The 15,066-nt window shown below is 44.0% G+C and overlaps 1 protein-coding gene across 1 annotated transcript in view; it reads left to right on the top strand.

The window, feature by feature from the left end:
- Positions 1-15,066, top strand: part of LOC124550636 (1,5-anhydro-D-fructose reductase-like) — a 39,584-nt gene that overhangs the window by 9,672 nt on the left and 14,846 nt on the right. The window contains exons 2-3 of the mRNA XM_047125359.1: positions 6,765-6,932; positions 13,833-14,036. Coding sequence (XP_046981315.1) covers positions 6,765-6,932; positions 13,833-14,036 — 372 coding nt within the window. The remainder of the gene's footprint in view (positions 1-6,764; positions 6,933-13,832; positions 14,037-15,066) is intronic.

The raw sequence follows: 15,066 nt of genomic DNA, 5'->3' as shown, positions 1-15,066 counted from the left end.
AGGGGACCGCACCGCCACTTCCCAGCAAATTAGGGACACTGTTGCTCCTGGGGTATCGGCGAGGACCATTCGCAACCGTCTCCATGAAGCTGGGCTACGGTCCCGCACACCGTTAGGCCGTCTTCCGCTCACGCCCCAACATCGTGCAGCCCGCCTCCAGTGGTGTCGCGACAGGCGTGAATGGAGGGACGAATGGAGACGTGTCGTCTTCAGCGATGAGAGTCGCTTCTGCCTTGGTGCCAATGATGGTCGTATGCGTGTTTGGCGCCGTGCAGGTGAGCGCCACAATCAGGATGCATACGACCGAGGCACACAGGGCCAACACCCGGCATCATGGTGTGGGGAGCGATCTCCTATACTGGCCGTACACCACTGGTGATCGTCGAGGGGACACTGAATAGTGCACGGTACATACAAACCGTCATCGAACCCATCGTTCTACCATTCCTAGACCGGCAAGGTAACTTACTGTTCCAACAGGACAATGCACGTCCGCATGTATCCCGTGCCACCCAACGTGCTCTAGAAGGTGTAAGTCAACTACCCTGGCCAGCAAGATCTCCGGATCTGTCCCCCATTGAGCATGTTTGGGACTGGATGAAGCGTCGTCTCACGCGGTCTGCACGTCCAGCACGAACGCTGGTCCAACTGAGGCGCCAGGTGGAAATGGCATGGCAAGCCGTTCCACAGGACTACATCCAGCATCTCCACGATCGTCTCCATGGGAGAATAGCAGCCTGCATTGCTGCGAAAGGTGGATATACACTGTACTAGTGCCGACATCGTGCATGCTCTGTTGCCTGTGTCTATGTGCCTGTGGTTCTGTCAGTGTGATATTGTGATGTATCTGACCCCAGGAATGTGTCAATAAAGTTTCCCATTCCTGGGACAATGAATTCACGGTGTTCTTATTTCAATTTCCAGGAGTGTATAAAAGGGCAGTAGATTGGCGGAGCTGTCACTTGTAATTAGGTGAGTCATGTGAAAAGCTTTCCGGCGTGATTGACTGCACGCCAGTAATTAACAGACTTTGAACGCGAAATCGTAGTTCGAGGTAGACACATGGGACATTTCGTTTCGGAAATCACTAGGTAATGCAGTATCCCGAGATCCACAGTATCTAGAGAACACCAAATTTCAGGCATTACCTCTCACCTCGAACAACACAGTGGCCGTCGGCCTTTGCCAAGCAACCGACGGCAGCGGCGTTGGCATAAAAGTTGTAAATGCTAACAGACAATCAAAACCGCGTGAAATAACCGCAGAAATCAATGTGGGACGTATGACGAACCTATCCGTTAGGACCATGCGACGAAATTTGGCGTTAATGGGCTATGGCAGCAGACGACATCGCCTGCAGTGCTTCTCCTAGGCTCGTGACCATATCGGTTGGACCCTAGACGACTGGAAAACCGTGGCCTGGTCAGGTGGGTCCCAGTTTCAGTTGGTACGAGATGATGCTAGGGTTCGAGTGTGGGACAGACCCTACGAAGACCTGGACGCAAGTTGTCAACGAGACGTTGTGCAGGCTGGTGGTGGCTCAGTAATGGTGTAATCTGTGCATACATGGAATGGACTGGGTCCTGTGATCCAACCCAACTGATCATTGATTGAAAATGATTATTTTCGGCTACTTGGAGAGCATTCGTGGACTTCAAGTCAAAATTTTTATGGATGACAATGCGCCATGTCACCGTGACTCAGTTGTTCACGATTGACTTAAAGAACTTTCTCAACAACTCGTGCGAATGATTTGGCCATCAAGACCGACCAACTTGAATCACATCGAACATTCATGACATATAATCGAAAGCTCAATTGTGCACAAAATGCTGCACCAGGAACACTTCAGCAATTATGGACAGCTATAGAGGCAGCGTGGCTCAATACTTCTGCAGGGGACGAGTTGTAGAGTCCATGCAACATCGCCTTGCACCACCACTCCAGGCAAAACCAGGTCCGACACGACATTAGGAGGTATCGCGTGAATTTCCACTACTGGCCATTAAAATTGCTACACCGCGAAGAAATACAGATGATTAACGGGTATTCATTGGACAAATATATTATACTAGAACTGACATGTGATTACATTTTCACGTAATTTGGATGCATACATCCTGAGAAATCAGTACCCAGAACAACCACCTCTGGCCGTAATAATGGCCTTGATACGCCTGGGCATTGAGTCAAAAGAGCTTCGATGGCGTGTACAGGTAGAGCTGCCCACGCAGCTTCAACATGATACCACGGTTCATCAAGAGTGGTGACTGGCGTATTGTGACGAGCCAGTTGCACAGCCACCACTGACCAGACGTTTTCAATAGGTGAGGGATCTGGAGAATGTGCTGGCCAGGGCAGCAGTCGAACATTTTCTGTAACCCGAAAGGCCCGTACAGGACCTGTAACATATGGTCGTGCATTATCCTGCTGAAATGTAGGGTTTCGCAGGGATTGAATGAAGGGTAGAGACACCGGTCGGTAACACATCTGAAATGTAACGTCCACTGTTCAAAGTGCTGTCAATGCGAACAAGAGATGACTGAGACGTGTAACTAATGGCACCCCATACCATCACGCCGGGTGATACGCCAGTACGGCGGTGACGAATACTCGCTTCCAATGTGCCTTCACCGCGATGTCACCAAACACGGATGCGACCATCATGATGCTGTAAATATAACCTGGATTCATCCGAAAAAGAGTTTTTGCCTTTCGTGCACCTTGGTTTGTTGTCGAGTACACCATCACAGACCCTCCTGTCTGTGATGCAGCGCCAAGGGTAACCGCAGCCATGGTCTTCGATCTGATAGTCCATGCTGCTGTAAACGACGTCGAACTGTTCGTGCAGATGGTTGTTGTCTTGCAAACGTCCCCATCTGTTGATTCAGGGATCAAGATGTGGCTGCACGATCCGTTAGAGCCATGTGGATAAGATGCCTGTCATCGCGACTTCTAGGGATACGAGGCTGTTGGGATCCAGCACGGCGTTCCGTAATACCGTCCTGAACCCACCGATTCCATATTCTGCTAACAATCATTGGATCTCGACCGATGTCGCGATACAATAAACTGCAATCGCGATAGGCTACAATCCGACCTTTATCAAAGTCGGAAACGTGGTGGTACCCATTTCTCCTCCTTACACGGGGTTAGGTTAGGTTAGTGTTGTTTAACTCCCGTCGACAACGAGGTCATTAGAGACGGAGCGCTAGCTCGGGTTAGGGAAGGATGGGGAAGGAAATCGGCCGTGCCCTTTGAAAGGAACCATCCCGGCATTTGCCGTAAACGATTTAGGGAAATCACGGAAAACCTAAATCAGGATGGCTGGAGACGGGATTGAACCGTCGTCCTCCCGAATGCGAGTCCAGTATGCTAACCACTGCGTTACACGGGGTATCACAACAACGTTTCACCAGGCAACTACGGCCAACTTATGTTTGTGTATGAGAAATCGGTTGGAAATGTTCATGTCAGCACGTTGTAGCTGTCGCCATCGGCGCCAACCTTGTGTGAATGCTCTCAAGGAGCTAATCATTTGCATATCACAGCATCTTCTTGGTGTCGGTCAAATTTCGCGTCTGTAGCACGTCATCTTCGTGATGTAGCAATTTTAATGGCCTCATAAACACTGAGTTGCGTGCAGAGTGAACTTTACAGCTACAAACTCTGTTTACTTGTCTGTCTTGAGCGGAATACTGGGAACATATTCTTCCAGTATTTGAGGATGGGATCACTTTTGATCTGCAAAAAACTTTATCTATAATTTCAAAATTTCACGAAATTTTTTTCTCTGTGAAACCACCCAGAAAGCGATGAAAGGGAAAAAAAAAAAGTTTATCATGCCCTGTGACTTCGCAGGCAGTAGAACCATCGCATCAGGGAAGATGTTTTAATTTATTTCTTCTTTATTACTGACTATATTCGCAGTATATTTTGCAGACAGCGTCCACATACAGCAGTGAACATACCTGCAGAATTATGTCACTGTACGACACATTCGTTCACGAGATTTGGCGTCATTTGGATTGAGAGACGTCAAAAATATAGCTTTTGCTTATAAAGGAGCATAAATTTCCGATAATATTCTCATTCAGTGTTTGATAATGAGAGCACTTAGTGTGTAATGTTATGTATGCTTCACTGCGTTTTTTAACTAATCTGCGTCTGATTTTATTCTGAGAAGCTCAGTAATGTATGTAAATACCACAAATGTAAATGTGATTCAAAAAGTACTTGAAGTGAAGTGCAGCTGGACAGCAAGATACCCTTTAGCGCGCAGTCTTTAATCTTTGAGTATGGACTCTAAAAAAAAAGACAATTGATTTATTAAAAAAAGAAAGAGGACTCTTGATATGTATCTTGTGGAAAGAGGACGTGTTGCTAGGCCGTCGCTCAGAACGTATTGTTACATTTAATGAAAAATTGATATTTTAGTGATAAATACAGTCTGGAACCGCGCGACCGCTACGGTCACTGTTTCGAATCCTGCCTCGTGCATGGATGTGTGTGATGTCCTTAGGTCAGTTAGGTTTAAGTAGTTCTAAGTTTTAGGGGACTGATGACCTCAGAAGGTAAGTCCCATAGTGCTCAGAGCCATTTGAACCATTTTAATGATAAAACCGAGTAAAGTAGGCGTAAGAGTTTCCAAACATTTATGTAATTTTCTGGAAGTGAAGACTAGAAATATTTTGCTTTTGGAAAAGGAGGCGAACTTCATTGTCGCCGCCGTCTGTCAATCGACAGAATTGTAAGTGTACAAAGTTCACTAAATACAGGAAAAGAAAGGCATTATCTATAGTTTTCATTAAATACCTAACAACCTCTCACAATTTCTTAATTACTGTAATTGGATTACGTTCTTGTACAATAGTATGGTGCTGAACTCCACTGACCAATATTGATGTAGCAGGACGTGTAGTTTGAACAAGTTTGTGTGCTAAGCAATCTCCTTTTCTCACGAAAACCAGATTGCTGTTTGATATTATTTACTTACAACAGTGGTCCCTTAGGGATGAAAAGCTACGAAAACTGGTGCTCAAAGCTATCCGCAATACGGCCAAGTAACCAACAGAGTCATATTTTAAGCCTTAAAGAACAATAACTTCCCCCAAATTATAATACACTACTGGCCATTAAAATTGCTACAGCAAGAAGAAATGCAGATGATAAACGGGTATTCATTGGACAAATATATTATACTAGAAATGACATGTGATCACATTTTCACGCAATTTGGGTGCATAGATCCTGAGAAATCAGTACCGGAACAACCATCTCTGGCCGTAACAACGGCCTTGATACGCCTGGGCATTGAGTCAAACAGAGCTTCGATGGCGTGTACGGGTGCAGCTGCCCATGCACCTTCAACACTATACCACAGTTCATCAACAGTAGTGACTGGCGTATTGTGACGAGCCAGTTGCTCGGCCACCATCGCAAAGACGTTAACAGTTGGTGAGAGATCTGGAGAATGTGCAGGCCAGGGCAGCAGTCGAACATTTTCTGTATCCAGAAAGGCCCGTACAGGACCTGCAACATGCGGTCGTGCATTATCCTGCTGAAATGTAGGGTTTCGCAGGGATTGAATGAAGGGTAGAGCCACGGGCCGTAACAATTCTCAAATGTAACGTCCACTGTTCAAAGTGCCGTCAATGCGAACAAGAGGTGACCGAGACGTGTAACCACTGGCACCCCCATACCATCACACCGGGATGCTGTAATCAGAACCTGGATTCATACGAAAAAATGACGTTTTGCAATTCGTGCACCCAGGTTCGTCGATGAGTACACCATCGCAGGCGCTCCTGTCTCTGTTTCAGCGTCGAGGGTAACCGCAGCCATCGTCTCAGAGCTGATAGTCCATGCTGCTGCAAACGTCGTCGAACTGTTCGTGCAGATGGTTGTTGTCTTGCAAACGTCCTCATGTGTTGATTCAGGGATCAAGACGTGGCTGCACGATCCATTACAGCCTGTCATCTCGACTGCTAGTGATACGAGGCCGTTGGGATCCAGCACGGCGTTCCGTATTACCCTCCTGAAGCCACCGATTCCATACTCTGCCAACAATCATTGGATCTCGATCAACGCGTGAAGCAATGTCGCGATACGATAAGCCGCAATCGCGATAGACTACAATCCGACCTTTATCAAAGTCGGAAACGTGATGATGCGCATTTCTGCTCCTTACACGAGGCATAACAACAACGTTTCACTAGGCAACGCCGGTCAACTGCTGTTTGTGTATGAGAAATCGGTTGGAAACTTTCCTCATGTCAGCATGTTGTAGGTGTCGCCACCCGCGCCAACCTTGTGTGAATTCTCTGGAAAGCTAATCATTTGCATATCACAGCATCTTCTTCCTGTCAGTTAAATTTCGCGTCTGTAGCATTCATCTTCGTGGTGTAGCAATTTTAATGGCAAGTAGTGTACGTCACCTACTGGTGCAGAAGCTGATCATTCAAGGAGGCAGCGACCAAAATTCGGGTACCAGTTACGACTTAAAGACAAAGTCTCAATCAAAAGTCATTCTCTCTCTCTCCAAGCACATACGTAAATATTCATATCATTAAGATAAAAGTCATTTTATAAGTGACTTCTGAAAATGTTTAAATATAATTTGGAACGTTTTCTAGACTGTTTCTTATTGTAAGTTATGTAACACATTAACTAATCTGTAAAGTAAGGAGAGATTTTGAGCTGTTTAATGGAAGAGAGTGCCATTCTTTAAAGAATCAGGACTTTACTGGTTGTCACAATTTCAGGCCAAGGTGGGAGAAGTGGGGAAAGCTGTGGACGCGGCGCTGGCGGCCGGCTACAGGCACATCGACACCGCCTTCTCCTACCGCAACGAGAAGGAAATAGGCGAAGTGCTGAAGAAGTGGTTCGACTCTGGGAAGCTGAAGAGAGAAGACATCTTCATCGTCACCAAGGTAGGAAGCTAACTAACATATACCCGCGAACTAATGCGGTTCGTATTTTATCTTCACGGTTCACCTGGCCATCCTGTGCTAATAAATCATTCCACTGCTATTCACCTTGCCCCGTAGTGACTTTACACTTCGTTTTAGTTGTAGTCCAAAGCTTGGTTTGGCGCAGCTCTCCACATTACTCTGTCCTGTGCAAGACTCTCCATCTCTGCGTAACTATCGCAACATTCATCCGTTTAATCCACCTTACTGCCGCCCCGGCAGTAGACAACATTCCATTAGAACTACTGACAGCCTTGGGAGAGCCAGTCCTGACAAAACTCTACCATCTAGTGAGCAAGATGTATGAGACAGGCGAAATACCCTCAGACTTCAACAAGAATACAATAATTCCAATCCCAAAGAAAGCAGTCTTGACAGATGTGAAAATTACCGAACTATCAGTTTAATAAGCCACGGCTGTAAAATACTAACACGAATTCTTTACAGACTAATGGAAAAACTGGTAGTAGCCGACCTCGGGGAAGAACAGTTTGGATTCCGTAGAAATGTTGGAACACGTGAGGCAATACTAACCCTACGACTTATCTTAGAAAATAGAGTAAGGAAAGGCAAACCTACGTTTCTAGCATTTGTAGACAGAGAAAGCTTTTGACACTGTTGACTGGTATACCCTCTTTCAAATTCTGAAAGTGGCAGGGGTAAAATACAGGGAGCGAAAGGCTATTTACAATTTTTACAGAAACCAGATGGCAGTTATGAGTCGAGGGGCATGAAAGGGAAGCAGTGTTTACGAAGGGAGTGAGACAGGGTTGTAGCCTATCCCCGATGTTATTGGTATATTGAGCAAGCAGTAAAGGAAACAAAAGAAAAATTCGGAGTAGGAATTAAAATCCGTTGAGAAGAAATAAAAACTTTGAGGTTCGCCGATGACATTGTAATTCTGTCAGAGACAGCAAAGGACTTGGAAGAGCAGTTGCCGGCCGGTGTGGCCGTGAGGTACTAGGCGCTTCAGTCTGGATCCGCGTGACCACTACGGTCGCAGGTTCGAATCCTGCTTCGGGCATGGATGTGTGTGATGTCCTTAGGATAGTTAGGTTTAAGTAGTTCTATGTTCTAGAGGACTGATGACCACAGATGTTAAGTCACATAGTGCTCAGAGCCATTTGAACCATTTACCATTTTGAAGAACAGTTGAACGGAATGGACAGTGTCTTGAAAGGAGGATATAAGATGAACATCAACAAAAGCAAAACGAGGATAATGGAATGTAGTCGAATTAAGTCGAGCGATGCTGAGGGAATTAGATGAGGAAATGACACTTAAAGTAGTAAAGGAGTTTTGCTATTTGGGGAGTAAAATAACTGATGATTGTCGAAGTAGAGAGGATATAAAATGTAGACTGGCAATGGCAAGGAAAGCGTTTCTGACGAAGAGGAATCTGTTAACATCGAGTATAGATTTAAGCGTCAGGAGGTCGTTTCTGAAAGTATTTGTTTGGAGTGTAGCCATGTATGGAAGTGAAACGTGGACGATAAACAGTTTAGACAAGAAGAGAATAGAAGCTTTTGAAATATGGTGCTACAGAAGAATGCTGAAGATTAGATGGGTGGATCACATGACTAATGAGGAGGTATTGAATAGAATTCTGGAGAAGAGCAGTTTGTAGCACAACTTGACTAGAAGAAAGGATCGGTTGGTAGGACATGTTCTGAGGCGTCAAGAGTTCACCAATTTTGTATTGGAGGGCGGCGTGGAGGGTAAAAATCGTAGAGGGAATCCAAGAGATAAATACATTAAACAGATTCAGAAGGATGTCAGTTATAGTATAATATATTTGTCCTATGAAAAACCGTTTATCATCTGCATTTCTTCTTGGTGTAGCAATTTTAATGGCCAGTAGTGTAACAAGAGCTCAATCAGCACGAATCTGTGAGAAGGTCAATTGTAAAAACAGTATAACAGTGCTAGACATTCCTTTTACAACAGTGTCATATAGAATCACATTCTGTATGAATTGTTCACAATTACTGTAGAGAGCATCACATCCGATAGGGATTTAATTAAAATAATTATTTTTCAATAAAGCAACCGTTAATTGGATGGGGAAAAAGCAACAAGAATCCCCATATAGCTATTTTTTTTTTAATTTTCTTTATATCAAAACCTTCTTCCATTATGGGTGAGGATAACTGCGACTGTGACGAATAGAGGTTTCTTGAAATTACTGCAACCAGTCGCCTTTTGTTTTGTTCTTCAATTTTTATTATCCCATTAGCGGATTCGAAACACCTATCGATTCATTATCAGATGGTGGAAATTTGTTGTTTGTCTGCCAGCAGTGTGGGAGTCGTGTAGTGTTATTAGTATCCGTCAGTTGGTTGCTGGTGCACACAGTATTCTGGAAAACATAATGAATATTTTCCAGTGACGCTAATTTCATTGCACACTTAGCCACAGGTGAAGCATGTGGAACGTGTTACCTGTGGCTAAGTGTGTGAAGTGCAATAAAATTAACGTCACTGGAAAACACTCGTTATGTTTTCCAGAATAACTGTACACGACTCCCACACTGCTGCAGACAATCAATAAATATATACCATCGGGTGATGAATAACTAGGCTGTTGGAAACCGGTAATGGGATGATAAAAATTTAAGAGCAAGACAAAAGGAGACTGGTTGCAGTAACTTCAAGAAATTTTTCTCTATATTTTATAGAATTCTCAGTGACAATATGTAATTTTATTAGCGAACAGTTTTTCTTAAGTCATATTACAAACGTAAAGGCGACGTGTAACAGTAAGTTTGTTTTGTGAAATCTGCACTATTGTACTGTGTTTTACTGCTGACTTTCCTGCACAACTGTGCTGGTGAAAATGAAATAATTATTTTTCTTAATTTTTATTGCAAAATTGTCGAGTCGGTTGTGTGTAACTATTTTCGCTGTGGCTGTCGCATTTTTAATGTTATTCGTAATTATTTCTAAAATTGTGAACCTCAGATTCAGACTGATGCACCATACATTCGCCGGTAGAGGCAGGGTACTTGATGGTGCGGCGTTGTTTCAGTAAACAAATTTCTGCCTCATGACTTTGCATAAGACCTTTACGTTTTTGTCTGTTACGAGTCACGAAGCACTGAGCACAAGCTATAACTTTAGAACACTAAGAGCTCCAATGGATTTTGATTTGCCGTCCTTTTGCGGGGCGGAGCTGTTCTTAGACCCATGATGGGTTTTACCCGTCCTGCCGATACTTGAGTGATCGATTCATTGTTACTGTGAAAATCTGTCCGGAAAACCACGATTCCTCTGCGTTAGAGAGCGTTCTCCATTTGTGTACTCTGTTCACTGGACTGAATATCCAATAAAACTCCGCCAATGTGGGACTATTCAAAGGAATAATACAACTACGCACTCTGCATCTGAAGCATGAACGATGAGCATATTCCTAACCACTGTACCGGCAGAAGAAAAATCGCAGTCGTAGTTTTCGCACTTGAATTTACAATCTCGAGTGAGATGTTGCAACATGCAGTCCATTCTTTGAATTGAATTTTATCCATATTTTGCAGCTGCAAACGTCACTGTATTTAATACACTGAAAGTATGAATTAAACAAAAACCTTCGTTCGCAAATTTTCGTGTTTTACTAACCCATTAAGTCCCAAATTAATTTTTTTTAAATTGAATTTTTTATTCCTTAATTATAATGTACACAGTGTATGAACCACAATAAGTACAAAGAGAGCCAAAGAATATTTATACATGCTTATATAATGGCCGTCCTCAAAATAGGACGCTGGGATCTAACAGTATCGTATAGCATACTTAACTGTATTCAGGTCTTTACTATTTATTTCTTGTGAAATGGTACAAAACACTTCACACACACTGTTACACGGCATTTAACACAATATGTGTTTGGTTTCCCGTTGCATTTAGCTCTTACACGTCTTCTTTGCGTGCTTCTTCTGTCAATCATATGACCAATTCCATCAAACCTGATGTCCGGTATCACTCTCAATTGACTTGATGGGTATTCCATTGACCGTCCAATATTCGGTCTTCCAGTGTCCGATTTCTGGTATGTAACTGTAACAGCACGTCTGAAATCCAGTAAATCTAGTGCATTTGTCCCATGTACTACTCTGTAGAAGAGCCAGGCATTTACGAGGGCCATTTCCAGCATACGTGTAAATAGGACCCAATACCATTTTTTTCCCTCTAATTATCGTCGCGCATTTACCAAGTAACCAGTCATGGTGGTCAACACCTCCCATGTACGTGCTATAAGACTTCAAAACGGCAGGTTGTTGCACTTGTATCTTCTTACTTGCTTGTCTACTGTACCGCGTAGCCGCTCCCAAAGGTTCAACTTTGTCAAAATTTGTACCAATTGTAACGCATCTGTTGTCATGTCATCGAACAAATAAAATTTCACCATTCTTGTCGAACTGGTAGTCATAGTTTCCTCGAACTGTCTTTTTAAGTTCGTTGCTGCTCAGTAGTGGACAGTCACCAACTCGATTCTCTCTGACAGTCCCAGTTGATCGAAAACCCAAATTTGCAACACGGCAGTCCATTCTTTGAATTGAATTTTATCCATATTTTGCAGCTGCAAACGTCACTGTATTTAATACACTGGAAGTATGAATTAAAGAAAAACCTTTGGTCGCAAATTTTCGTGTCATTAAATACACGATTCATTTCTGTCCCTGTGGGTTTATCATCAGGTGTAACTTGTCTTAATACATGATTTATTTTTGCTCTTGAATGGGGTTAAATGAATGACCCTGTCATGAAAAGGTTCGCTATTGCGTCATGAGTTTCGTAAATCAAATGCGGAAAATATATGGGAAACAGTGGAAAAAATGAAGAGTGCAAACTTACCACATAATTGAAGGAGAGCGTTTTTAATTTTTTAATAAGTTACACAGCTGGAGCATTCTCGTGGTTATCCCACGCATCTTGGCTGCAAATCTCGTTAATCTGGGAATTCGGCCTGTTGTGCTGCTGTTCATCAACTGAATTCCAAGTGGTGCTTTCAAACAGGATAACGCCCGCCCACATACCGCTGTTGCAACCCGGCATGCTCTGCACAGTGTCGACATGTTTCTTTGGCCGGCTCGATCTCTGTCTCCAGTCGTGCACATGTGGGACATCACTGGACGAGGAATCCAGCCTCATCCACGACCAGTATTAACCGTCCCTGTGTTGATCGTCGAAGTCCAGTTGGCATGGACGTCCATCCCATCAGCTGACATACGGCGTCTGTACAACACAATGTATGCACCTTCGGATAATTGCGTTCAATATTCTGGTGGTTACACCCGTTATTAATGTAGCATCATTTGACATTTTCTGCTCCCAAAGGTTCAACTTACATTAAACTGTCATTTTGCAATGCTAATCACTTACATATATTATCTAGACCGTTGTATTGCCGAAATTTCATTACTGCATGTTAATTGCGAGGGGCACTCCAAGAGAAATGCACATTATTTTTTTTTTCAATCCATCTTTTATTCTACATGTTTGAAAGTCTTACAGTGTGTAGATACATCCTTTAGGATCAATATTTTCATTTCTCCACATAATTTCCATCCCTCTCAATTGCCTTACGCCATCTTGGAACCAGCGCCTGTATACCTGCACAGTAAAATTCTGGACCAACCTGTTGGAGCCACTGTTTGGCAGCGTGCACAAGGGAGTCATCACCTTCAAACCTTGTTCCACGAAGAGAGTCTTACAGTTTCCCAAAGAGATGATAGTCACATGGAGCCAGGTCAGGACTGTAAGACGGGTGTTTCACTGTTGTCCACACGAGTTTTGTGATCGCTTCCATGGTTTTTTGACTGACATGTCGCTGGGCATTGTCGTGCAAAGCAAAACATCCTGCTTTTGCCGATGTGGTCGAACACGACTCAGTCGAGCTTAAGTTTCTTCAGTGTCGTCGCATATGGATCAGAATTTATGGTGGTTCCACTTAGCATGATGTCCACAAGCAAGAGTCCTTCGGAATCGAAAAAGCACCGTAGCCATAACTTTTCCAGCAGAAGGTGAGGTTTTGAATTTTTTTTCTTGGGTGAATTTGCATGATGCCACTCCATTGATTGCCTCTTCGTTTCTGGTGAAAAATGGAGCCATGTTTCGTCATCTGTCACAATTCTTCCAAGAAATTCATCTCCACCATTCTCGTACTGTTCGCTGCATACCGTTTTTCTTGTTTCTTTGTGAGCCACTGTCAACACCCTAGGAACCCACCTGGCACAAGCCTTTTTTAACGCCAACACTTTCAGTGTTGTGCAAACACTTCCCCTATCCCAACGTAGCGTGACAATTCGTTCACTGTGATGGGTCTGTCAGCAGTCACCAATTCGTTAATTCTCTGCACATTGTCTGGAGTGTGTGCAGTACGAGGCCTGCCGCTGCGAGGACAGTCCTCAATATTGCCGCGCCCGCTTTCATCACGTAACCTGCTTGCCCACCGACTAACTGTACTGCGATCGACATCAGCATCTCCATACACCTTTTTCAACCTCTTGTGGGTGTTTCCCACTGTCTCGTTTTCACAGCATAGGAATTCTATGATAGCACGTTGCTTCTGACGAACGTCAAGTGTAGCAGCCATCTTGAAGACATGCTGTGACGGCGCCACTCACGGGAACAGGTTGAATTAAGTTTGAAAACAAGCGGGAAGGATGTATCTACACACTGTAAAAGTTCCACACGTGCAGAATGAAAACTGTATTTTTACAAAAATAGTGTGCTTTTCTTTTGTAGTGACCCTCGTACTTTTGGTGTACCGATTTTTTTCCGTGTCAGTGTATTTATAGTGCAATAACTCCTTTGTTGTTGACATTCTTTAGCGAAGATACTGAGTGGGTAACTTCTTTTCCAGCTGCCGATGATGGGTATGCGACAGTCGTCGGTCGAGAAGTACCTCAAGAAGTCCCTGGCCGATCTCCAGTTGGACTACGTAGACCTGTACCTGGTGCACAACCCTGTCGGCATGCAGGACGTGGACGACGGGACCTTTCCCCCCAAGGGCAAAGACGGGAATGTGCTCCTGGACCTAAACACAGACCACGTCAGCATATGGAAGGTAATGCATTTATTGCAGGTAACTGCAGCATAACTGGGCACGAGCAGGGAGTAAAAGTACCGGGCTTCTGACACCCAGAGGAATATTTTTTGGACAAACGTGGCAGCACTGCGCTCAAGGACAGTGTACTGGCAGTGGAGGGCACGGTCGTTCGTCTCTGTTGCGAATCCCCCAAGCTGCGAGGTGAGGCGAGTAATCTGTTTTCCTCTTTGCAAGAAAAAACGCACCGTTCCCTAGTGTTAACACGGATCGTCGGACGAATGATATTAATGTTTAAAAGTGATGTAAATTTAAAGCTGGCAGAATGAGTGTGCATGGTGAACAATGTAGTGGCCGTCCCTCAACCGTGACTGTTGCTGTGGTGAAAAACATCGCAGAAATGATTGACACGGGACTAGATAAAAACAACGTTTCCAAATGTATCGCCGAGCGGTGTGGGCGCGCGGTTTGAGGCGCCATGTCACGGACTGGGCAGCTCCTCCCACCGGAGGTTCGCGCCCTCCTTCGGGCATGGATGTGTCTTAGCATAAGTTACTTTAAGTAGTGTATAAGTCTAGGGACTGATAACCTCAGCAGTTTGGTCTCTTAAGAATTCACACACATTTGAACATTTTCCAAATGTATCGAGATCTCATCTGCTATAAAATCATTACTAACACACTTTATATATGAAAATTGTTTGCCAGGTGGGTACTAGAACTTCACAGACTAACACAAAGACAGCAAAATCACGACTTCAATGGAATTTCTCGAACACTTCCAAATGGAATGTTAGTTCCTTGAATTTGCACCCCCGAGATGAATAACAATCTGTGCTCTGGCGGCATCCCTGTTCATCATCAGCTAAGCAATTTAAAACCGTCGTTTTGCCCCGAAAAATGATGGCCACTGTCTTTTGCGCTAGTGAAAGGCGTCTCCTCATTCAATTTTTGCCCTATGAGGAAACAGCGCTGCGTGGTGCTGAAATTTTCTAAAAAGAAAATCTTACGGCGGGAAATGGTAGAACGAAACAAGGGGGATGTTATCGAAA

Source organism: Schistocerca americana, chromosome 9, assembly GCF_021461395.2.
Source record: "Schistocerca americana isolate TAMUIC-IGC-003095 chromosome 9, iqSchAmer2.1, whole genome shotgun sequence".
NCBI classification, from domain to species: Eukaryota; Metazoa; Arthropoda; class Insecta; order Orthoptera; family Acrididae; genus Schistocerca; species Schistocerca americana.
Note: the sequence above shows the minus strand (reverse complement) of the source record. Positions and strands in the feature narration are given on the sequence as shown.